Source organism: Aquarana catesbeiana, linkage group LG05 (genome assembly GCF_042186555.1).
Source record: "Aquarana catesbeiana isolate 2022-GZ linkage group LG05, ASM4218655v1, whole genome shotgun sequence".
Lineage (NCBI taxonomy): Eukaryota > Metazoa > Chordata > Amphibia > Anura > Ranidae > Aquarana > Aquarana catesbeiana.
Window position 1 is genome coordinate 23,244,548 of NC_133328.1, and position 26,566 is coordinate 23,271,113.

The 26,566-nt window shown below is 41.4% G+C and overlaps 1 protein-coding gene across 1 annotated transcript in view; it reads left to right on the top strand.

Moving 5' to 3' along the window:
* The window catches only part of AGMO (alkylglycerol monooxygenase), a 314,856-nt gene that overhangs the window by 193,236 nt on the left and 95,054 nt on the right, over nt 1–26,566 (top strand). Inside the window, exons 9-12 of the mRNA XM_073629523.1 lie at nt 3,571–3,705; nt 11,653–11,769; nt 20,657–20,739; nt 24,394–24,499. Coding sequence (XP_073485624.1) covers nt 3,571–3,705; nt 11,653–11,769; nt 20,657–20,739; nt 24,394–24,499 — 441 coding nt within the window. The remainder of the gene's footprint in view (nt 1–3,570; nt 3,706–11,652; nt 11,770–20,656; nt 20,740–24,393; nt 24,500–26,566) is intronic.

Here is a 26,566-nt window from a genome sequence, read left to right on the forward strand (position 1 = left end):
TCTGGGCTGATCCCGCTAACACTGCGTTTTTGGGAACCCTAAACTGCTGGGGACGCTAGTATAGATCTGATCGGATCAGATATTGATCCGTTCAGATAATATACCACTAAGGGAGGCGTACGGTGCGTGCGTGGGTGTTAGCGGTACTGGCGCTAATCTGACGCTGCTTGGGGCTGGTGCTTGCCAGTTCACCAAAATACTACCAAAAAAACTGTGAGCGATCGCAGGGATCAGGCCTGACTCAGCGAACGCTGCAGTTATGGGTTTAGTGTTTTGTAAGTGACAGTGATCGATCGATACTGCACTTGGGCTGGGCCGGGCGGAGGGGCAAAACGCAGGTGCTAGCAGGTATCTGGGCTGATCCCGCTAACACTGTGTTTTTGGGAACCCTAAACTGCTGGGGACGCTAGTATAGATCTGATCGGATCAGATATTGATCCGATCAGATACTATACCACTAAGGGAGGCGTATGCTGCGTGCGTGGGTGTTAGCGGTACTGGCGCTAATCTGACGCTGCCTGGGGCGACGCATATCACCGCCGGGTGATCAGGGGGCTAAACCTTTATTCGGTAATAAACAGCGGGTGCCCTGACACTATAAAAAATAAACAAACTAACCAGCGTTACCCGTAACACTTATACAGTGATCAGTGGTGAAAGGGTTAACTAGGGGGCAATCAAGGGGTTAAAACATTTATTAGATAGTATATGGGGGTCCCTGTCGCTATAAAACGCTGACAGCGAACCTAAATATTTAGGTCCCTAACTAGCGTCACCAGCGACACTAATACAGCGATCAGAAAAATGATCGCTTAGCGACACTGGTGACAGGGGGTGATCAAGGGGTTAAAACTTTATTAGGGGGGGTTAGGGGGGTATCCTAGACCTAAAGGGGGCTAATACTAACTGTCCCAACACTGTAACTGTCACAAACTGACACCAATGCAGTAATCAGAAAAAAAAAAAAAAAACTGCTGGTGTCAGTTCGTGACAGGGGGGGGGGGTGATTGGGGGGGGATCGGGGGGCGATCGGGGGGGGGGGGGATCGGGGTGTTTTGTGTGCCTGGCATGTTCTACTGTGTGTGTGTGTGTGTGTGTAGTGTTGTGCACTCACATACCTGTCTTCTCTCCTCGGGCCGGAACGGAAATTACCGAGCCGAGGAGAGATGACATCATTTCCTTTGCTGCTGTTTAGCATACAGCAGCAAAGGAATGATGTGATTGGCCGGCGGCGATCGCGAGGGGGGGGCCACGAACGGATGGCCTCCCCCTCATCTCTGATCGCCGCTGGACAAAAGACGACTGCCTCGGGCACCGGGGGGGGGTCCGATCGGACCCCCCACCCGCGGAAGGCAAATCACGTATATGTACGTGATTTTGCCTGTCCGTGCCGCCTTGCCGACGTAAATCGGCGTGAGGCGGTCGTCAAGTGGTTAAAGAAAAGGTTTTTTTGAATGCAGCAATTCTGACAAACACATTGGGTTTTGTGCGCCGGTGACACTTATTTATATAAGTTGTTTCAATACCTTATGTCACACCGTATTAGCGCAGCGGTCTTACAAGCTCAATTTTTTTGGGGGAAAAAAATACACTTTTTTGACTTAGAAAATAAGACAACAGTAAATTTAGCCCAATTTTTTTATATTGTGAAAAATAATGTTACACCGAGTAAATTGATACCCAACATGTCACGCTTCAAAATTGCTCGTGGAATGGCGCCAAACTTTGACCCTTAAAAATCTGCATAAGCAACGTTTACAAATTTCTACAGGTTACCAGTTTTGAGCTACAGAGAAGATCGAGTGCTAGAATTCTTGCTCTCGCTCTAACGATCGCGGCGATACCTCACATGTGTGGTTTGAACACCGTTTTCATATGCGGGCGTGACGCTTATGTATGTGTTCGCTTCTGCGCGCAAGCTCGGCGGGATGGGACGCTTTAAAATTTTTTTTTTCCTACACTGCTGTTTAAAAAAAAAAAAAAAATTGGGTCACTTTTATTCCTATTACAAGGAATGTAAACATCCCTTGCAATAGAATAAAAGCATGACAGGATGTCTTTAATGTGAGATCTGGGGGTCAAAAAGACCTCAGATCTCATATTTACACTTGAATGCAATTTTTAAAAAAATGAAATAAAATGTCTTTTTTTCTTTCAGAAAAAAAAAAATTCCCCTTTAAGACCATTGGGCAGAAGTGATGTTTGATGTTGCTTCCGTCATCCAATGTCATGGAGACGGGTGTCCTTCACTCTCCTCCAGGCCTGTCAAGGGAGAGGACTCGATCGTCTCCACCGCTACCATCAGCTCCGGTAAGCGGTGGAGACGCCCCCTTCCCCGATAAAAGTGATCTTGCAGCGAATCCACCGCAGAGACCACTTTTATCCTACAAAATAGAAGTACTACAGGGAATAGACAAGTGCAATTCGTTTTGTTACAAATTCGTTTTTTTATTAATTTCGACAAATTCATAAATTTGAACATTACAAAATTCGTTATTTTCGAAAATCCGGAAACTCGAAAATTCGTAAATTCGAAATTTGGTCATTCGAAACTCAAATTCTAAAATTCTAAAATCTGAAAATTTGAAAATCCAAAATTAAACGAAAAATTCAAAAGAACGAAAATCCCAAATTTGAAAATCTGAAATAATAACTAACTAATAATAACCTAACTATAACTTTTATAATTATTATATAATTCTAGGTATTGGAATTTCTTTTCAAATTTGGCTGTTAGTGAACGTAATGAATACGAATTTTCCGAAATAACGAATGCCATATCTAAACAAATGGATCGTAAAAAATTAATAATAATAAATAACAATAATAATAAAGCCTTTTTTTTATTATTATTATTAATAATTATTAATTTGTTCCGTTCCATTTGTTTAGATGCGACATTCGTTATTTCGGATAATTCGTAACTTCGGATAAATTCGTATTCGTTACGTTCACTAACAGCCAAATTTGAAAAGAAACACCTATATTTAATTTAATAGTTAGTTATTATCAGTTAGTTAGTTATTATTTTGAATTTCCAGATTTCGGATTTTGGAATTTCCGCATTTTGGAATTTTTAAATTTCCGGATTTCAGATTTTCAAATTTCCGGATTTTGGATTTTTTGAATTTCCGGATTTTCAGACTTTCGAATTTCCGAAATTTCGAATTTACGGATTTCGGATTTACGAATTCATGGATTTTCGAATTTCAGAAATTTAGAATTTTCGTATTTTTGAATTTTCGAATTTACGAGTTTTCAAATTTAAAAATTCACGAATTTTCGAATTTACAAATTTAGGAATTTCGACCATAACGAACGACCCAAAAAACGAAAAAAACAAAAAAAAATAAAATGAAATGAAAACGAACAAATTGTTCGGCAGTGCATATGCTCTGGACTAAAGGCAAGTATTATAGCAATTTTTTTTTCAATGTTAACTTTTAAATAATTTTTATTTTTCCTAACTGGAATTCTGCTTTAATTATTTTTGTCTCTTGTCAACCTTACCAAGTGATCTGCATGTGTATATTAGCCCCGATCTGATATCTGGGTATTTTGCTTTTCTAGCTACAGCACCTCATCTACATTTGGAAGACTTTCTGGAGCACACCGGGCTTCTCCAACAAGCTGTCTGTGATATTTAAAGGTCCAGGATGGGGACCTGGAAAACCTCGCCTCGGCCTTCCTGAGGAACTTCCAAAGGTAAACCATACAACGCCTAAATCATGCCGGTGGTGACAGATGAAAGCAGATGAGGTGTTTTAGGAAGTCCAAAAACCATGTTTTGTGGGGCAGCTGACAGATTTGCTGCCAAGTCATAGCTTCCCTCTGCCACCTTAAATGACAAGGTTGTCCACTTAAATACCAAGTATTTCGGTTTCTTGCCAGTTTTTTTATTAATTCATTAATTTTAATAGTTACAAGACCATAAAATGATATTAATATCATGAAAATATTCTTATAAATTCTTAATTAAAAAATAAACTTTTAAATGAGAAGGTTCCATGATACTTTTTTTGCAAAAGCAAGTTGCCTGCATGCTTGGAACAATTTGTATTACTATTTTATTTTATTTATTTTTTTGTATTACTGACTATTTTAGAAAATGCTGTCTCTGCTAGGGGGGAGAATATGTTCCATCTCTGCGTCCATAAGCAATCTGTGTAATCTGAACTCTTGTGCTATTGAGAAATATTTACACATATCAGCTGTTGAGAGCCTCCAAAATGTAGGCATGGAGTTTGCCCTCTGCTGGCTACGGAGGGCAAATTTTTTAGCCCTAAACTTTAAAAATACACTATATTACCAAAAGTATTTGGACACCTCCTTTTGCACGCACATGAACCTTAATGGCATCCCAGTCTTAGTCCATAGGGTTCAATATTGAGTAGGGATGAGCCGAACACCCCCCCCCCCCCCCGGTTTGGTTCGCACCAGAACTTGCAAACAGGCAAAAAATTTGTGCGAACACCGTTAAAATCTATGGGGCACGAACATGAAAAATCAGAAGTGCTCATTTTAAAGGCTTATATGCAAGTTATTGCCATAAAAAGTGTTTGGGGACCTGGGTCCTGATGTATGTAAATTAAAGTTTTTTTCGGAAGCAGTGATTTCAATAATGCTTAAAGTGAAACAATAAAAATGAAAATTTCCTTTAAATATCGTGCCTGGGGGTGTCCTTAGTATGCCTGTAAAGTAGTGCATCTTTCCCGTGTTTATAAAAGTACCACAGAAAAATTACATTTCTAAAGGAAAAAATGTAATTTGAAACTACTCACAACTGTAATATATTGTCGGGTCTCGGCAATATAGATAAAAATCATTGACAAAAACGCATTGGGTCGTTCCCCCCCCAGTCCATTACCAGGCCGTTTGGGTCTGGTATGGACATTAAGGGGAACCCCGCACCCAAATAAAAAGAATGTGTGGAGGTCCTTCCAAAAACCGTATCAGGTCTGGCATGGATATTAAGGGGAACCCTGCGCCGAAATTTTTTTTAAAAATGGTGTAGGGTCCCCTCCCCCAAATCCATACCAGGCCCTTCAGGTCTGGTGTGGGTTTTAAGGGGAACCCCAAGCCAAAATGTAAAAAAAAATTGCATAGGGGTCGCCCCCAAAATTCATACCAGACCCTTATCCAAGCACGCAACCTGGCAGGCTACAGGAAAAGAGGGGGGGACAAGAGAGCGCCCATCCCCCTGAATCGTACCAGCCCACATGCCCTTAACATGGGGAGGATGCTTTGGGGTCCCCCCCAAAGCACCTTGTCCCCATGTTGATGGGGACAAGGGCCTCACCCCCACATAGCTGAGGGCGGGGCCACCCAGTAACGTAAATGGGTGATCCCGCCTCTTCTGACGTTACTCAACGTCAGAGGGGGGCGGGGTCACCAGTTTACATCACTGGGTGGCCCCACCCTCAGCTTTATAACAGCTGTCATCGCGAAGAGGCTTCAGTCAGCGGGAGCCTCCCATGGAGTTGTGGGGATGAGGCCCTTGTCCCCATCGACATGGGGACAAGGTGCTTTGGGGGGGACGGTTCAGGAGGGAGGACACTCTCTCGTCCCCCCTCTTTTCCTGCGGCCTGACAGGTTATTTGGGTGCGGGGAACCCATGCCGTTTTTTTCAATGATTTTTATTTATATACCCGACAATACATTACAGCTGCGAGTAGTTTTAAATGACATTTTTTCCTTTAGAAATGTCATTTTGCTGTGGTATTGTTCTAAACATGGGAAAATGCGCTTTACAGGCATACTATAGACACCCCCCCAGGCACGATATTTAAAGGAATATTCCAATCTTCGGAAAGATTTGAAACATGTTTTATTTCTAGGACCGTCGGACTTTTGGGAAAAAAAAGTCCGCTGGAGCCCACACACGGTCGAATTGTCCGACGGAGTCCGGTCCGCCGGACCTAGTCCGTCGAAAAGTCCGCTTGTGTGTACGCGGCATTAGAGTATTGTAGGTATCAGCTACTCAGGGGTAGTTTTAAACCACATTTAAGAAGATGAAAGTCACAATTATTAGATATGTGGATTGGGTTCAACTACATATGCATGTCCACCTGGTCGTTTGTAAGGTAATCCACTAATTAGGAGAATCAGGATCAGTATTAGTAGACAGGTCCTCTACCCAAATGTCCCAACCTTGTGGGATTTTTTAGGGCATCCTCTCACTAAATAGGTGGCCTTGTACAGCAGTAAATTGACATGAATTAATTTTTCACAAGGTTAGGGTTGGAGCAGATGGGGATTTCCATTGGAGAAGAATACATTTCCTTGCATAGAACAATAGTAATCCTATCAGCGTCCTGGAGGCCTGAAGATGAGCCAGGGTGTCCACCAAACCCAGCAAACAAACCTCCACTGTCCGGGGTACATGAATATTGGTCACAGATTGTATGACCGAGACCACCGCTTCCCAGAAAATGTAGGGCATTGCCAAAATATGTTGATAAAGTCTGCTGAGTCCGCTGCACACCGCCAACACTCCGCAGGAACGGAGGGATATATTCTGTGTAAACATGCAGTTGTGAGGTAGATCCTATGTAGGATTTTGTACTGAATCAATCTGTCCCTTGCAGAAACCAGATGTAGAAAGGCACATTCCCATATTTCCTCCTAACCTTCATCATCCAAGCTTGGGATGTCCAGTGCCCATTTAGATTTAAGAGCTTCTAACCCCCGAGTGGACAGAGGGAGACATGGCCTTATATATAGTGGGATTTAGTGAGGGTGTCATCTCTGAGTACATCCTCTAGTGTTGAGTTATAGAAAGCTACTGGTTCCTGTTTAAATTGCATGTGAAAGGCATGTCTCAATTGTAGATATCTAAAAAAGTATACATTAGGTAGGTCAAAGTGTAATTTTAAGGTGTCGAAAGGCTTTAGTTCTCCAGCTAAACATATCTGCTCTAAATATTTAATGCCCTTCATTGCCCAAACCTGTGGATCAGGTATAGAGACAAATTCCAGTAATAATGGATTGAGCCATAAGGGGGTATGTTGTGAGATATGATCAGGGGGGCTAGGATGTAGAGCTTGGGCCAGCAATCAGGCTTTCAATACGGCTTTCATGGCTGCAGTCAGAAGAAAGGGAGCAGAGGCTCCTCTGTATAAGAGGTTTTTAAGGGCCTCAAAGGAGCCTACACAGGAAGCCTCTAAAACTACCGCCGCATTGATCTCATTCTGCATGAGCCAGTTATGGGCATGTGTGAGCATGGCAGCCAGGAAATATTCGTGGAGGCTCGAGCATGCCAAGCCTCCCTGTAATCATGGGCGTTGCAAAACTGTTAACTTAAACCTCGGTTGTTGTGAGCCCCAAATAAAGGCAGTTAGAATAGAATTAATTATTTAAAAATATTTTTTGGGAATCCACACTGGCGCATGTCGGAGCACACAGAGAAAAACAGGTAATAACTTAATTTTAAACAGATTTATGCACCCTATTAAAGACAAAGGAAGATTGGCCCATGCCCTCAGTTTAGATTTCATATTGTCAAGAAGTGGAACTAAATTTAAGACGCGATATTCCGAAGTATCCGGGGAAATCTCAACACCTAAGTATCTGCTACTGGATGAGCATAGGGTAGGGTCAGCTCCATCTCGGGCCTCTCTATCAATGGGTAAAATTTGTGATTTTCCCCAATTAATTTGTAGTCCTGAATAAATGGCAAATGCAGACAGTATACGTAATGCATCCTTAAGAGATAGCCCTGAGTCATTCAGAAACAATATGAGATCTTCTGCATACATGGCAATCTTTTCCTCCAAGGTTCCCACACAGATGCCAACAACAGCAGAGGCCCTCTTTATGGCCACTGCCACTGGCTCCATCACAATAGCAAACCAAGCCGGAGACAATGGGCAACCCTGTCTCGTACCCCTCCTAACTGGAAAGGGCTCTGAGAGCTCGCCCCCCTAGCTTAACCTGGGCTGAAGGGCAGAAGTAAAGTAACTGCACCCATTTCAAAAACCCGGGCCTGAACCCCATAGCCTCCAGCACTGAGAGCATATAAGGCCAGAGTCAAAGGCCGTCTCAATGTTGAGTGCTGCCAAGACTCTAGAAGTGGATTCAGTTGGGGGTAGCTATAAATGAGTGAAAACCTGGCGGATATTGATATCCGTGGATTTCCCAGGTATAAACCCTATTTGATCTATGCTGAGTAGGTCAGGAATAATTTTCATCAATCTAGTGGCCAATATGTTTGTTAAAATCTTTAGATCGTAATTTAACAAAGAAATGGGCCTGTAGGAAGCACATTTGGAGTGATCCTTTCCTGGTTTGGGGATTAAGACTATATGGGCCGATACATAGAGGGGGTAGCGTCATCTTTTCCAAAGATTCAGAATACAAACCGTGCAGTTTGGGTGCCAGGGTGGAAGTATACATCCTCTACCACTCCCCCGGGATACCATCTGGACCCAGAGTTTTCTTACCGGGAAAGGAATGTATAGCTTCTTCAATTTCATCTAATGAAATAGGTTTGTCAAGAAGCTCTACATCTTCTGGTGAAAGTGTGGGGAGGTCTAGGGTACTGAGTAATTCCTGGATAGTGGTTTTGGATGGACCCGGACTGCTGAATACAACTGACTAAAATAATCGGTGAATTTGTGTAGAACGATAGCTGGAACAGCACTTTAGATACAATTTAAAGTGTACCTATGCTCTACCCATGCAGGTCAAAGCAACAGTTTCACTTTCAAGCCCTCCTCCCCAGCAGCACATATTTACCATCCCTTTACCCCCACAAACCTGTTAGCCTCCGTGTATGAAAACTGGCTGCTCAGGCATCTATATTTTCACATGAGAGCAGGGAGAGAGCCCACACTCCAGGATAGGTCATGACTTCCAAAAAATGGTGACCAACTTAATTTTATTGAAATGGTAAAGAAACATAAAGACTTATTTTTAAGTTCAATAAAAAATGAATTGGCTAGACATGAAAATTGCAAATATTTCCTAATACTCCAATGAATCCGCCTAATATGCTGTAAATCTTGGTTGGGCAAGTCAGTACAATCATCTTTACCTACAGCCCTAAAATAAATATTTGTTAGGTTAATGCAGTGTTTCTCAACTCCAGTCCTCAAGGCGCCCCAACAGATCGTGTTTTCAGGCTTGTTATTATTTTGCACAGGTGATTTGATCAGTTTCACTGACTTAGTAATTACCACAGCTGTTTCATCTGAGAGAAATCCTGAAAACATGACCTGTTGGGGCGCCTTGAGGACTGGAGTTGAGAAACACTGGGTTAATGTATGTATGGAGTGTCTATTTATATGGTGGGTGGGGACTTTGATTGTAACCTCCTCTGGAGTAGGAAGTGGTGTAAATACACTATATGACCAAAGGTTTGTGGACACCTGACCATCACACCAACAGTAAAAAACCTTGTTGGACATCTGAGCCAAAACATGGGCATTAATCTAGAGTCCCCCTTCCCCCTTGGCAACTGTAACAGCCTTCCCTCTTTTTTTTAAGCCTTTCTGTATTAGTTCTCATTCATTCAAGAGAGTATTTTTGGGGTCAAGTACTGGTCAACCTAACACTGAAGTTTAGGAATGTTGAGCTCAGACCTTTGTGCAGGCCACTCCTCCACATCAAACTGGTCAGTCCATCTCTTGTGATACTGGAATAGAAACGGGCCTTCACCAAACTGTTACCACAAGATACTTGTGGGTTCACGTACTGATGTTGGACAAGAAATCAGAATTCCACTTCATCCAAACGTTGAAGTTTAGTAGAGTTGAGGTCAGATCTCTGTGAAGGCCACTCAAGTTCCTCCACACCAAACTGGTCAAACCATGTCTCATCATGCTGGAATAGAAACAGGCCTTCACCAAACTGTTACCACAAGGTTTTAGTGCAGTCAAATACTGATGTTGGACAAGAAGTCAGAGTTCAAATTCATTCTAAAGTTGAAATTAGTTGGGTTGAGGTCAAGTCTCTGTGCAGGCCACTCAGGTTCCTCCATACCACTGGTCAAACCATGTCTCATCATGCTGGAATAGAAACAGACTTTCACAAACAGTTACCACAAGGTTTTTGTGGGGTCAAATATTGATGTTGGACAAGAAGTTAGAGTTCAAATTCATTCTAAAGTTGAATTTAGTTGGGTTGAGGTCAAATCTCTGCGCAGGCCACTCAAGTTACTCCACACCAAACTTATGAAACCATGTCTCATCATGCTGGAAGAGAAGGAAGCCGTCAACAAACTGTTACTATGAGGTTTTTGTGGGGTCCAGTACTGATTTTGGACAAGACAATCCAGAGTTCCAATTCATCCTAGTTGAAGGTTAGTAGGGTTGATGTCGATCTCTGTGCAGGCCACTTGAATTCCTCCACACCAGACTGGTCAAACCATGTTTCATCATGTTGGATTAGAAACAGGCCTTCATCAAACTGTTATCACAAGGTTGGAAAAGCAGAATTGTCTAAAATGTCTTTGTATGCTGTCGTATTAACCACTTCCGGACCAGCCGCCGCAGTTTTACTGCGGCAGGTTGGCTCCCCTGCGCGAAACCATGTAACTGTACGTTGGCTCGTGGGGTCTGGATAGCAGGCGCACGCCCGCTGCGCAGCAAGGGGGGTACCGATGCTTGTGGCCGACGGTCACGATGACCGCCGGCCACGAGCGATCGTGACCAGGAGAGACAGAACAGGGAGGAGTGTGTGTAAACACACACTTCCCTGTTCTGTTCTGACAGGAGTGACAGATCGTGTGTTCCTATTAGCTAGGAACCATGATCCGTCACCTCCTCTAGTTAGTCCCCTCCCCATTCAGTTAGAATCACCTCCCAGGGAACACAGTTAACCCCTTCACCGCCCCCTAGTGTTAACCCCTTCACTGCCAGTGACATTTTTACAGTAATCAATACATTTTTAATCGCACTGATCGCTGTATTAATGCCAATGGTTCCAAAAATGTGTCAAAATTGTCCGTTGTGTCCACCATAATGTCCCAGTAATGATAAAAATTGCAGATCACCGCCATTACTACTAAAAAAAAAAAATAATAATAAAAATGCTATAAATCTATCTCCTATTTTGTAGACGCTATAACTTTTGCACAAACCAATCAATATACGCTTATTGCGATTTTTTTTTTTTTTACCAAAAATATGTAGAAGAATACATATCGGTCTAAACTGAGGAAAAAAATAGTTTTTCTATATATTTTTGGGGGATATTTATTATAGCAAAAAGTAAAAAATAATGTGTTTTTTTTCAAAATTGTCGCAATTTTTTTGTTTAAAATAAAAACCGCAGAGGTGATCAAATACCACCAAAAGAAAGCTCTATTTGTGGGGAAAAAAGGATGTCAATTTTGTCTAGGTACAACGTCGCACGACCGCGCAATTGTCAGTTAAAGCGACGCAGTGGCGAATCGCAAAAAGTGCTCTGGTCAGGAAGGGGGTAAATTCTTCCGGGGCTGAAGTGGTTAACAATACCCTTCACTGCAATAATTTGGAGGGGGCTTCACATACTTTTGCCCATACAGTGTAGGCGTGATGGATGATCAGGTCTCCACATACGTTTTTTCCATGTAGTGTATTTCTGTGTACTCTGTACACTTCAGAATTTTGTTAATGCTTTTGGAATAAAAAATGATGATGATGAATATGGTGATGATTGATATGTTTTCAGGTTACTGGAGATGAAAAGCCTTATGATCCCGAACAATCCAAAGCTGTACAAATCTACTCATGCATACACTTTATTCTCCTGCTCGCCATCTATCAACACATGTTTGCAGCTAAGCATGTAAGTCCTTTCTTTTCACTGTAACTATGCCACAAATGTAAAGCTTTTCAAACTGATATATATATATATATGTCTCCTGGAAAGTCATTACCATTAAACATTAAACTTCAGTCATTAAATATTAATAATATAGCGATGTATATTATTAGTAGAGACAAGCAGTGATTTTGGTAAAACTGATAACTACAAAAGTTACTGATGTTGAAGTTTCAGCCAAATTGGTTCTTAAATTTTGCAATGTGGACTGCTTAGGCAACTTTTTTTTTCAAAGTACACTCTATTAAATTATAGGTATTCCTTTCAATTTTGGCTGTTGGAACGGAATTAATTAATAATAATAGTAATATAACAATAAAAAGTTTTTATTATTGTTGTTTATTATTATTAATTTGTTACATTCCATTCATTTAGATATGGCATTCATTATTTTGGATAATTCATAACTTTGGATAAATTCGTATTTGTTACGTTCACTAACAGCCAAATTTGAAAGGAAATTCCTAAATTAAGTTATTATTAGTTAGTTATTATTTCAGATTTTCGAACTTTTGGGTTTTCGAATAATTAGGATTTTCGTTCTTTTGAATTTTCGTTCTTTTTTTCGGACTTTCAAATTTTTGGATGTCCGAATTTCCAAAATTTCAGAGTTTTTCATTTCCGGATTTTCGAATATTCGAATTTACGAATATTCAAATTTACGAATTTATTAATTTTAGACTATTCGCATTTACGAATATTTGGAAAAATTTGTTAAACGGCTTTTCGTTAATTCAGATTTTTTGAATTTTCGGATTTTGATTCTTATTTTCGGGTTTTCATTCTTTTGAATTTTCGTTCTTATTTTTGGATTTTTGAAATTTCGAATTTCCAAATTTTCGAATATTCAGAAAAATTTGTTAAATGGGTTTCTGTTAATTCGGACATTTCTGAATTAACGAATTTGTCAAAATTTGTTAAAAAATGAATTCGGAACAAAAAAAATTGCACATATCTAGTTGACAGGGCTGTGTAAACTTTAGGACTGGATGGACAGGAATAGAAATACTTTGACAGGTAAAACAGCCCCTATAAATTAATTTGATTGGTGTATTTAGTTGTTTGTCTAGAGTCCAACTTTAAGATTAGCATTTATATTGCAGAGATGGTAAAACATTAATATAAGGAAGGATTTTTTTTTTCCTGTGGTTTGAACTGGATGGACTAACTATGTAACTATATAATTACATATACATAACATTGTGGAAAAACAACTGTATCCATTTTTTATTAGACATCAAAGTTTCATTTCAGCATCTGCCTTGAGGTTATATAAAGAGCCACGTGACCCCATAATGGGATTTTTGCCTGGGGCAAACGCTTCTACTTAAAGGCATGACTTGAGAGCTGATCAGACAATACATGGAGGACTCTGAATGTGTACTGAACGTTCATCTGCATTAAACATTGGCTACCGAGTGAAGACAGAATTTTGTGTCCTCGCATGCAGCAGATTCACACCTGATTTACATGACAAATGCTTTGAAATTAATGGACAGATATACTTTTTTATACAGAAAAAAACAAAGTTATTTTTAGCTCAGTTGAATGGGATTAGCGATTTGTTGTCAACCTCTTGTGTCTAGTGTAGAGATAAAGTAATACTGAGGGGCAGTGGTGGTCAGAACTTGACATCTCCAGATGTATGTATGTAATGCTACAGAAGTCTGTAAGAGACTGCAGGCTTAGTAATCATACAGGAGATGGTCAAAGACTGCACTCTTAAATCAGAGGTGGAGGGGGGATACCAACCTAATAAAGAAGCTGGTCAGAGATTGTGGACATACTACAGTACTACAGGAGATGGTCAGAGACTGCAGACATAGTACAGGAGATGGTCAGAGACTGTGGACATAGTACAGGTGATGGTCAGAGACTGCAGACATAACACAGGAGATGGTCAGAGACTGTAGACATAACACTGGAGATGGTCAGAGATTGTGGACATAGTACAGGAGATGGTCAGAGATTGTGGACATGGTACAGGAGATGGTCAGAGATTGTGGACATACTACATTAGATGGTCAGAGACGGCAGACTTAATCATACAGGAGATGGTCAGAAACTGCAGGCCTAAATCAGGAGGCAGTGGGGGAAAGCAGACCTAATAAAAAAGCTGGTCATAGCCTGTGGACATACTACAGGAGATGGTCAGAGACTGCAGACATACTACAGGAGATGGTCAGAGAATGTGGACATATAAAAGGAGATGGTCAGAGACTGTGGATGTAATACAGGAGATGGTCAATGACTGTGATATAGTACAGGAGATGGTCAGAGACTGTGGACATATTACAGGAGGTGGTTATAGGATGCAGACATGGTACAAGAGATGGTCAGAGACTGTGGACATAGTACAGGAGATGGTCAGAGACTGTGGACATACCACAGGAGATGGTCAGAGACTGTGGACATACTACTGGAAATGGTCAGAGTTTCTGGACATAGTACAGGAGGTGGTTATAGGATGTGGACATGGTACAGAAGATGGTCAGAGACTATGGACATAGTACAGGAGATGGTGAGAGACTGTGGACATAGTACAGGAGATGGTCAGAGACTGTGGACACGGTACAGGTAATGGTCAGAGACTGTGGACATAGTACAGGAGATGGTCAGAGACTGTGGACATAGTACAGGAGATGGTCAGAGACTGTGGACATAGCACAGGAGATGGTCAGAGACTGTGGACATGGTACAGGAGATGGTCAGAGACTGTGGACATGGTACAGGAGATGGTCAGAGACTGTGGACATAGTACAGGAGATGGTCAGAGACTGTGGACATACTACTGGAAATGGTCAGAGTTTCTGGACGTAGTACAGGAGGTGGTTATAGGATGTGGACATGGTACAGAAGATGGTCAGAGACTGTGGACATGGTGCAAGAGATGGTCGGGGACTGCAGACATAGTACACATAATTGTTCAGCTGACCATAGAAGGGTAGAATTGTTAACAAAATCCTTAGGAAAAGAAGGTTCTAAGAAAGTTTATTTTTTCGAACCATTAGTGAGATCAAATCAATGTTTGTTTTCAATCGCAGTGATGAGAAAATTTAAAGGAGCCTGATGGAAAATGTTTCTCAAACAAACAAATTTCTAACAGTGCAAGTGGTTTTCGTTTGATCAAGTCCATTTATTCAAGCTGGCCATAGATGAGTCGTGTTTTTTTTTTTTTTTTTTTTCAACCAGTGGGTTGAACAAAAAAAAAAATGACTTGATTCCTGGAAGCTAATTGGTTTCTATGCAGAGCTGCACCGGATTTTGCACTCTCCAGTTTTAGTAAATCAACCCCAATGCCTTTCCTGAGCCGTGTCACTGTGAATAACTAATACCGACTGAGGCAACATTGAAGAAGTGGGGCGGGTCTAGCTGGGACCGAACTAACTAGCCGTGTTAATTTTGTTGCCGAAAATATATTTTTTTTCGACAGCGGCCTTTTTCCAGTTATGACAACTAAACGAAAATGACTCCAAATTTTCTTTAATTGACGAAAACTTATATGAAAATCAATTCCAATTTTTGTCAATGCACGAAAACTGAACCAAAATAGCGAGGGCGGGACGTTTTACTTATAAAGACGTTACATAATGGCTAAATCTGAGTCTGTAGAGCATGTTCAAACCTTAACCCCTTCACGCCGACCATACGCAAATTTGCGTTCATGGCTTGAAGGGGTTATACCGTGGTGATGCCGGCAGCTGCAGGCATCACCGTGGTACCGTTTTTTAGAGCGGGCGGTTGGCTCTTTAGTGATAACAGCCAAAGCGGCTAAAAGCCCCTCGGCCCCCTCCCCCCCTCCTCGCGCTCTTCCAGGGCCTCCCGTCCCACAGGATCCGGCGCATCTGCCGGTTAGGCTGAGACCCGCATGAAGCCCTTCCGAAGTCACAATGTCACTTCCGGTTTACTTGGCTGCCAATGGCGCTGATTTTAAAAAAAATGACAGTATTCAGAATTTACGTTTTTGGCGATCTCAATACTTTTAAGTGCATAGAAGGGATTTGGGATCTTTTAGACCCCCCGATCCCTCCATAAAGAGTACCTGTCACCACCTATTACTGTCACAAGGGATGTTTACATTCCTTATCGCAGCATCAAAAGTGATTAGATCTATTTTTTTTATTAAAGTGACAATTAACCGCTTGCTGACCGCCGCACACAGATATATGTTGGCAGAATGGCACAGGCAGGCAAATGGGTGTACAGGTACGTCCTTCTAAATTTGGCGCCTATCTGGTGCGCGCGCCGCACGAGCGTGCCCGCGGGTCCCGGGAACTCGATGTTCGCCAGCAGCCCGCGATTGCAGTGTGCAGAGGTAGAATGGGGAGATGTAAACAAGGCATTTCTGTTATTCTCTTATTAATAATAATAATAATAATAATAATAATAATTAATATTAATTCTCTTATTATAAAAATCGCTGATCGTCACCATTACTAATGAAAAAAAATTAATAATAAAAATGCCATAAAACTATCCCCTATTTTGTAGACGCTATAACTTTTGCACAAACCAATCAATATACGCTTATTGCGTTTTTTTTTTTTTTTTACCACAAATATGTAGAAGAATACATATCGGCCTAAACTGAGGAAAAAATTATTTTTTTTATATATTTTTTGGGGATATTTATTACAGCAAAAAGTAAAAAATATTGCTTTTTTTTTTCAAAATTGTCGCTATTTTTTTGTTTATAGCGCAAAAAATAAAAACCGCAGAGGTGATCAAATTCCACCAAAAGAAAGCTCTATTTGTGGGGAAAAGAAGGACGTCAATTTTGTTTGGGTGCAGCGTCGCACGACCGCGCGATTGTCAGCTAAAGCGACGCAGTGCTGAATTGCAAAAAATGCTCTGGTCAGGACGGGGGTAAAATCTTCCAGGGCTGAAGCGGTTAAAGTAGTAGGATACCGCTTCTTTAAGAAAAAAAAAAATCCCCCGCAAAGCAATGGCATAATGTGCTAGTATGCATTACATACAAGCACATTATGAAATACTTATCTTAGAATGAAGCTGTCCCCGCTGACAGGGCTTCCATCTCCACGGTCTTCCTTCTGGGTTTGCGTGCTCCGGCTGAATGAGCCGTCACTCCCGCGGATGCGCGAGAGAGCCCCCCCCGGCTACGTCACAGAGCTCTGAAGGTCCGGCACGGTGACGTCACCGGCTTTATTCAGTGTGAATATCTTCTAAACACCGCAAGTTTAGGAGATATTCACTGTACCTACTGGTAAGCCCTATTATATTACCTGTACTTCCACTTTAAATAATGCATTACAATCTAAATAAACCCATTCAATTTAAATCTAAAATTATTTTAATCGACTAAAATGTCAATTAATCTAAAATTGTTGATAATCTAAAATTATTTTAATCGACTAAAATGTACTGGGGATTTTAGTCGACTAAAACTAAAAAAAAAAATTCAGATGACTAAAATACGACCAAAACTAAAATGCCATTTTAGTCAAAAGACCATGACTAAAACTAAATTGAAATTTGATGTCAAAATTAAAATGTTTGTAAGTGATCACCTTGCAAAACAAGACATTCCGTTTAAAATAGAAATAAAAGGCAAAACATTTTTGTATAGATATTAAAAAAAAAAAAAAAACATTATAAATACATGTTTCCCTTTTTTTTCTAAGTGATCACATTCCCTCTGTTCTCGGCTGGCGGTAGGAGAAGCAGCAGCAGCATATTGAGCTTCCCAGTGAATGGCTGTGCAGCGGGGGGGCGTGTCAGGACAAGTCTGATCATTGGAGGAAAGCACACTGAGTTCCCAGCATAGCTAGAGAATTGATCACGCTGTGTTCTCCTGCTTAGTGTGGTCAGTTTGTAATAGGAAAGCAAGGGGGCTAGCAGGAACACCAGGGATTTTACATAAAGGAAGCAATATAAGGAGAACAGGATACTTCCTCATACAAGTACATGGTACAGCAGACACTTATCAGGAACATGAAGTGTTGGGGTAACAAATGCTTTAAGGTAATAAATGTTTTTCCTTGTAGGGGGGGGGGGGGGTGACCATACACAATGGATAGGTAGCCCTCAGTCTAACAGGGAAGAAGGACTTTATATGTGCCTTCTGTTTCGTGTGGTCCTCTCTGGTAATGGTTATGTCATGGATTTTCTTTATCTTCCTAATTGCCATCTACAAGCATAAATCCTGATGAAGAAAATATAGTGAAACGCGTTGATTTATATGCTTGAAGTATCTATAAGTGTCTATCCTGACCATACTACCTCATTTTGCTCTTGTGGTTTTAAATAGATGGCAATTTTAATACGCAATAATAAAAATGTATTGATTTTACATGAGTGAGTGTTCTTATCTTTTTCTCATCTGTTTTGCACATACAGTGCCTTAAAAAAGTATTTATACCCCGTGAAATTTTCCATATTTTGTCATGTTACAACCAAAAAGGTAAATGCATTTTATTGGGATTTTTTGTGATAGACCAACACAAAGTGGCACATAATTGTGAAGTGGAAGGAAAATGATAAATGGTTTTTCAACATTTTTTTTATAAATAAATATGTGACAAAAATGTGGAAAATGTCAAGAGGTGTGAATACTTTTTCAAGGCACTGTGTACAGTTCCTCTTCCCTCTTCCCTGTTAGACTGAGGGCTACCTCTCCATTGGGTATGGTCCCCTCCTCTACAAGGAAAACATTTCTTTTTTGCATTCTACTGATACAGGATGGTGCCACAATGAGAAGGCAATTCTGCAGGGTTCACACTTTTCTATTGGTTGACATAACAAACAGTTTAAAGTGTTACTAAACCCACAACAGTATAATCAGTCTGTATATGCAGTAAAGAATGCTTGTTATACTCACTGTGGAACCTAAGGGGTTAATCCTCTGCATTGTGTATTAAGGCTGTTTGCTCCTGTCTTCTCTGATCCTCTCTTTTTTTTACTGTCCCCAAACCATCTGCTGACAGAACAGAGCCTTAGGGGCACTCTGCACATGCTCAGTTTGGTGTGTATTGCTAGAGAGGGTTTTTTTGTCCTTGGTAGGGTACATGTGATCATCACAGGGCCAATCCACACTGTCCAGACAGAGGGTCAGGGGTCCTGCATCCTGATAGGACAGTCAGAGCAGAATGAAAACTCCTCCTACAAGTTTTAACCAGACACTGATAGAAGTCACAAAATTGCTATATACTGCTGATGAGAAAAGGTATTTAGCAGTTTATATTTACTAAAATGATCGCATTTCCATGTTCTGTGTATTGCGGAAGACCAGATATAGTGAATGCAGGCTCCTGGGTTTAGTAACACTTTAACACTGCTAACTAGCACTCATAGCTCCCAACTTTGTGAGATGGGAACGAGGGACACCTATTAGCAAAACGATGTAGGCATAGGACACGCCTCCTGCCACACCCCTTTAAAAGGAGAATTGAACACATAAAAAAAAAATTAAAAATGGAAACCCACAAGTGCCTTTTTACCACTACTATTCCTTTATATTGGCTTTTGGAATTTACAAATGCAGCAATTTAGGAATCAGATGAAAAGGTTTAGCGCTGGAAAACACTTTTTGATAGATAAAAAGTGTATTTTATATACAGATATATAGATCAGACCAAAATGAGGGACAAATGAGGAGGAATGAGGGACAGAGGGACATTGCTCCAAATCAGGGACAGTCCCTCGAATTCTCAGACAGTTGGGAGCTATGCTTTAACCAGACACTGATAGAAGTCACATGACTGCTATATACCGCTGATGAGAAAAGGTATTTAGCAGTTATATTTACTAAAATAATTGCACTTCCATGTTCTGTGTACTGTGGGAGACCAGATATAGTGAATGCAGAGTCTTGGGTTTAGTATCACTTTAACACTTCTGACTATTACTAAACAGGAGAGGGGAGGACAGAGGAGGATACCAATACCCCATAATAAACATGTTGCAGTGGTCCAAAACTGCCACTAGATGTCAGCATACTACAAAAAAAATGATAACATTACTCAGCTCAATATAAAGACATATTGGTGCAAGAAAATGGGGGAAGGAGATCTTCTAACTTGTATTTTGGCTGCTAGTGAACATGACTGCCCCGGTGACCCCCCCATCTCTGAGTTCTGTACCTTCCGTAACCTCATCCAAGCTCCTCCTCCTCCCATCCGTCAACTAACAAAGCAGCCGCTCCCACCGCAAGCCTCATTTCCGCGGTGCTGCAATCTGGTGCAGACAGAAAACATTATACAGTGGAACCTTGGATTACGAGCATGATCCGTTCCAGGAGAATGCTTGTAATCCAAAGCACTCGCATATCAAAGTGAGTTTCCCCATAGAAGTCAATGGAAACAAAGATAATTCGTTCTGCATTGACTTCTATTACATGCAATACCGCATGTGGCCAGAGGTGGGGGGGGGGCACCGGAGAGCCTCGGAAATACTCGGGGACAGCTCGGCTGAACTCGGAAAGCCTCGGAAACACTCGGGATAAGAGTATTTCCGAGTGTTTCTGAGTATTTCTGAATGGCTCCGAACCGTTCTGAGTGTCCCCGGTGCCCCCAAACCTCTGGCCAAATGCGGTACTGCACACCCCATTAGCTTGAATCCTGCACGTTTTGCGAGACAACATTCGCAAACAGAGTCAGAATTTAAAAAAAAAAAGTTGCTCCTCTTTCAAAGCGCTCGTTACTCGTAAACCAAGGTTCCACTGTATGGGGTTTAATAACTTGTGAATAAATACATAATGTAAACTGAAACGGGCGCTTTGGGATATTTGCCTGCAGCTGTTATTTTAACACCGGGATGGCGAGAGATGCTGCCCTACTTTCCAGCATCTCTCTAATGAAAACTAATTGTAACATTGTCATTGTGTTGTGCGCAGATCTTATCACCGATAACCATCCTGGGGAGGATCCTCTACATACTCCTCATGTTGACGTCTCTGGGATTCCTGCTGGAGAACAGGCAAGTCCTTCATTTCTTACCTTGCAGCTGTTTAATCCTCGGCCTCCCTTTCATAATTCGTTTCCTTCTCACATCTCTGTGTAATTAGTTGTTCTTCCTAATAAATGATCTAAGCATGGGTAACCTTGTCTCTTTCCTCAATGCCACCCCAAAAAAAAGAAAAACGCAGTAGCGATATAGCGAATGATACGGCGGGGAATAATTACACAGCAGGATCTTCGCCGCGGGAGAGAATAATTATGGTTGCAATTTGTCCTGATGGCAAAGCAATAATAATCAAATTACTTTCAAAGTATAGTCGATACAATTAAAAAGGTCGTCGGGGATTTCCGTTGGCAGGTGACGTCAGCCGCGACGTTCACGCGTTCCTATTTGAAAAAATTTCCTTAAAGAGGTATTAAACCCCAAATCAAATATTTAATATATTTGCAGCTTACCGATTCTTAGATTATTTTTTTTTGTGTGGATATTTCACTATGATTTACAGCACCTCATCCCGTTATTTGCTATCCAAGAAGCAAGAAATTGAGTGAGATTATAACGGTGCAGATAATAACCCAAACCAAAGATTATGGTTAAAATGTAAATATTTATTACTAAGCATTTTAAAACAATTTCGCCATTAAAAACATTTTTGTAATTGTAGACGTAGTGGTCCTTAGTCTGCATAAAGTGGTATAGATGGATGTCCCTGACATGTTTCGCCTTTTAATTAGGCTTCCTCAGGGGATTTTATCTGCTGTAAGGTTGTCCACTTCCTAATTTTCATAGACTTAATGCAGAGTATGATCATAAGTATATTCAATGAATAATCAGGTCAGTTTCCACCATAGGACCAGGGGTGACTACAGGAGGCAGACAAGGTCTAGACTACAGATTAAATGTATGCTAAAAAAAAGCACCCGGTGGTTAACATACTGTCAATCTGTAGTCTAGTCCTTGTCTGCCTCCTGTAGCCACCCCCAGTCCTATGGTGGAAACTGACCTGCTTATTCATTGAATATACTTATGATCATACTCTGCATTAAGTCTATGAAAATTAGGAAAGTGGATAACCTTACAGCGGATAACATCCCCTGAGGAAGCCTAATTAAAAGGCGAAACATGTCGGGACATCCATATCTTCCGCTTTATGCATACTAAGGACCACTATGTCTATAGGTTACAGAAATGTTTTTAATGCTGATATTGTTTTAAAATGCTAGTAATAAATATTGAAATTTTAACCATAATCTTTGGTTTGAGTTATATATCTGCACCGTCATAATCCCACTCAATTTCTTGCTTTCTGGATGCCGATCCTTAGATGTGTAGGCTGCATTCATTTTCTCTTTTTAGGCTTTCTTTCTTCTAGTTTCATCTGGTGATCCAGCCAGCAAGTCTGTTGTTTTTCAAAAGCTCTCCAGCAAAATGTATCAGTTTACATGGATAAGACCATGAACTATTTAATGCTAACGCTGTTTGCTGTAACTGCTTATAAAGTGTAAGCTGGAGTTTGGCTTCAATGTGTTTGTTTAATTCAGGGGTGTCCAAACTTTCTAAACAAGGGGCTAGTTTGCTGTCCTTCAGGCATTAGGGGGGGGCGGACAGTGGTCAGTGGGAGTAAACCATACCAGAGGAATAGTGCCCCATCATTGGTGTCAGTGGGAGGAGTAGTGCCCCATCATTGGTATCAGTGGGAGGAATAGTGGCCCATCATTGGTGTCAGTGGGAGGAATAGTGCCCTATCATTGGTGTCAGTGGAAAGTATAGTGCCCCATCATTGGTATCAGTGGGAGGAATGGTGCCCCATCATTGGTGTCAGTGGGAGTAATAATGCCCCATCATTGGTGTCAGTGGGAGGAATAGTGCCCCATCATTGGTATCAGCTTGAGAAATAGTGCCCCATCAATGGTATCAGTGGGAGGAATAGTGCCCCATCATTGGTATCAGCTTGAGAAATAGTGCCCCTTCATTGGCATCAGTGGGAGGAATAGTGCCCCATCATTGGTATCAGTGGGGGAATAGTGCCCCATCATTGGTATTAGTGGGAGGAAAAGTGCCCCATCATTGGTGTCAGTGAGAGTAATAGTGCCCCATCATTGGTATCAGTGTTTTGGAATAGTGCCCCATCATTGGTGTCAGTGAGAGGAATAGTGCCCCATCATTGGTATCAGTGGAGGAAATAGTGCCCCATCATTGGTATCAGTGGGAGGAATAGTGCCCCATCATTGGTGTCAGTGAGAGGAATAGTGCCCCATCGTTGGTATCAGTGGAGGAAATAGTGCCCCATCATTGGTATCAGTGGGAGGAATAGTGCCCCATCATTGGTGTCAGTGAGAGGAATAGTGCCCCATCGTTGGTATCAGTGGAGGAAATAGTGCCCCATCATTGGTGTCAGTGAGAGGAATAGTGCCCCATCGTTGGTATCAGTGGAGGAAATAATGCCCCATCATTGGTATCAGTGGGAGGAATAGTGCCCCATCATTGGTATCAGTGGGAGGAATAGTGCCCCATCATTGGTGTCAGTGAGAGGAATAGTGCCCCATCGTTGGTATCAGTGGAGGAAATAGTGCCCCATCATTGGTATCAGTGGGAGGAATAGTGCCCCATCATTGGTATCAGTGGGAGGAATAGTGCCCCGGTATTGGTATCAGTGGGAGGAATAGTGCCCCATCATTGGTATCAGTGGGAGGAATAGTGCCCCGGTATTGGTATCAGTGGGAGGAATAGTGCCCCGGTATTGGTATCAGTGGGAGGAATAGTGCCCCGGTATTGGTATCAGTGGGAGGAATAGTGCCCCATCATTGGTATCAGTGGGAGGAATAGTGCCCCGGTATTGGTATCAGTGGGAGGAATAGTGCCCCATCATTGGTATCAGTGGGAGGAATAGTGCCCCGGTATTGGTATCAGTGGGAGGAATAGTGCCCCATCATTGGTATCAGTGGGAGGAATAGTGCCCCATCATTGGTATCAGTGAGAGGAATAGTGCCCCAGTATTGGTATCAGTGGAACAGTAGGAGGAATGGCGCCCCAAGGGCCAGATAAAGGCAAGCAAAGGGCCACTCCTTGGCCCCCAGGCCTCAGTTTGGAGACCACTGGTGTAATTAAATCTGCTAATACATTTAACACCTCCCCCCAGACTGACAATGATGCTGTCTGTCGTGCCTCTTGTTCTCCTTCATCCAGAGTGTGGGGGGGGGGTCTAATACAGGAGAAGTGTTATTGGCCAGATCACCAGGTGAAAACAGAAGGGAAAAAGCCAAAGAAAAGAAAAGTGTGTGAATCTTCGGTAAAACATGAATATACTGACCCCTAAGGCTCCATTCAGATGTGTGCGACTTGTCATGTAACTTTGGACATGATAACTCACAGCCCAATCTTTTCAATGGCACCCGTGCAGATCAGTGCGACTTTAAAATCGCAGCAATTTTGAAAAGGTGCCTGCACTACTTTGATGCGACTTCGGTCCAGAGAGTGTAAAGTCGCATCAAAGTAGCAGTGGAAATTTGCGTGACTTTGCAGGCACACAAGTGTAAATGGAGTCTAAATATCCAGTATAATTTTTATGTTTACATTCATACCTTTTTATGCTTCTTTTTTTTCCTGTAATGTTTTAAAAAAAAAAAAAAAAAACCTTAAGTAAATTGTGTTTACATTGCACTATTTCTTCAGAGCGGGAGCCGCTGTATTGGAAATGTTCCGATGTTTCGCCTTTCTGCTGCTTCAGAAATACGGATTCCTGGCCACAGACATTCCTGTACTGACAAGTATTTGTGAGGTAAATATTTTTATTATTACATCGTTATTTTACTTTTTTCTGTGGAAGTGACTAAAGTCCAATGAGAAGAATTTCCCAACCCTTTAAGATGAAGGAACCCTTGAAATAACTTTCCTTTCTAATAATGCTTATTAACCCCCTTCAGCTCCAGAAGGTTTTACCCCCCCCCCCCCCCTCATGACCAGCGCATTTTTTTGCTATTCAGCACTGGGCTACTTTATTTGGAATACTGTACCCAAATAACATTTATATCATTTTTTTTCCACAAAAATAGAGCTTTCTTTTGATGGTATTTGATTACCTCTGTTTTTTTTTTATTATATAAACAAAAAAAGTTACTGAATATTTAGAAGAAAAAAAAAACAATATTTTTTTTCTTTCTGCTATAAAACATGTCCAATAAAAATAAATAAATACATTTTGGCCAAAATGTATTCTGCTACATGCCTTTTTTTAAAAAAAAGAAAAAAATCCCTAATAAATGTATATTTATTTGGTTTGCGTGAAAGTTATAGCATCTACAAACTATGGGATATATACCAATTGTTTTTTTTTTTTTTCTTGTTCAATGTTTTTATTAGGTAAAAAGGAAAAGGATAAGAATATCCAAACATACACAGACTATATATATATATATATATATATATATATATATATATATATATTTTTTATACTACAAATGGCGGTGATCAGCAACCTATAATGGGACTGCAATAATGCAGCGGTTTGTTTCTTATCCCTTTGCAGGGATAAGAAACAAAGATCGGCTGTGTCCAATCACAGCCCAGAGCCCTGTGTTGACAGTCAACATATGGCTCTCTAAGGAGGGAACCATTTTCTCTGTTTCTTATCCCTTTGCAGGGATAAGAAACAGAGAGATGGTTCCCTCCTTAGAGAGCCCTGTGTTGACTGTCAACACAGGGCTCTGGGCTGTGATTGGACACAGCCGATCTTTGTTTCTTATCCCTGCAAAGGGATAAGAAACAAATAGATATTTGGAAAATATTAACACAGGGCTCTGGGCTGTGATTGGACACAGCCGATCTTTGTTTCTTATCCCTGCAAAGGGATAAGAAACAAATAGATATTTGGAAAATATTAACACAGGGCTCTGGGCTGTGATTGGACACAGCCGATCAGCAGGTCTCAGCTGTGAATTATTGGCCCGGATCTGCTGACAGCGGGTATAGACGGGGGGGGGGGGGGGGAGCAGACAGCGACGTATGCTTTGCCTGCACAGGCGTCCCATCTGCAGTACATTGCGGTCTGCAAATGTTAAAGAAGAAATTTTTTCGAAAATAAGCAGAGAAAACGAATGCTGTTACCAGGACCGTCTTTAATATTGATTGGACCCTGGGCAAACATTTTCTTGGGCCCTGCTGAATCCACTTATCAACTATTTTTGGGCAGTGTGGGCTCAATGGGCAGCTGCTTTGGGCCCCTCAACAATAACTGGGCCCGGGGCAGCTGCCCCTTTTGCCCTATGGTAAAGACAGCCCTGCTTGGGGCTTCCTGTGGTGATGGGCGATGTACCCCACAATCCTCGTCGTCCTTTCCACATATGCTTCTCAAGGAGTCATCCCAGAGCATCAGAAGAAAAACTGAAGGGAAGAAAAAAGAAGGGAAAGAGACAAGGGGAAAGAAGGTAGTGGTATATAGCTCCTCTGATGCAAAACTGCACTGTCATTAGTGTATTCGGTGGTTCCAGTCTAGTGGTTGATCCAGGGGTCCCACACACTCTCATAAGGTCATTTTGTCATGTAAAATTGCCGAAAGACGTTCGACCATGATCCACCACAGTTCTGTTTTCAGTTTCATTTTCACTAGTTCAAAAGGGATAACTGCAGTGGCGGCCCGTCCATTAGGGGCACCCAGGCGCCGCCCCCTCTCTCCGCGCCAGCCACCCCCTCTCTCCACCCCACCCCCTATATGAATAATGAATAATGCATAGATTCATGCATAGCATGATTCCCTTCAATAAATTGATGAATAAATTCAATTTTTTAATTTTTTTTTTTATTGGACGTGTTTTATAGCAGAAAGTAAAAAATATCGTTTTTTGTTTTT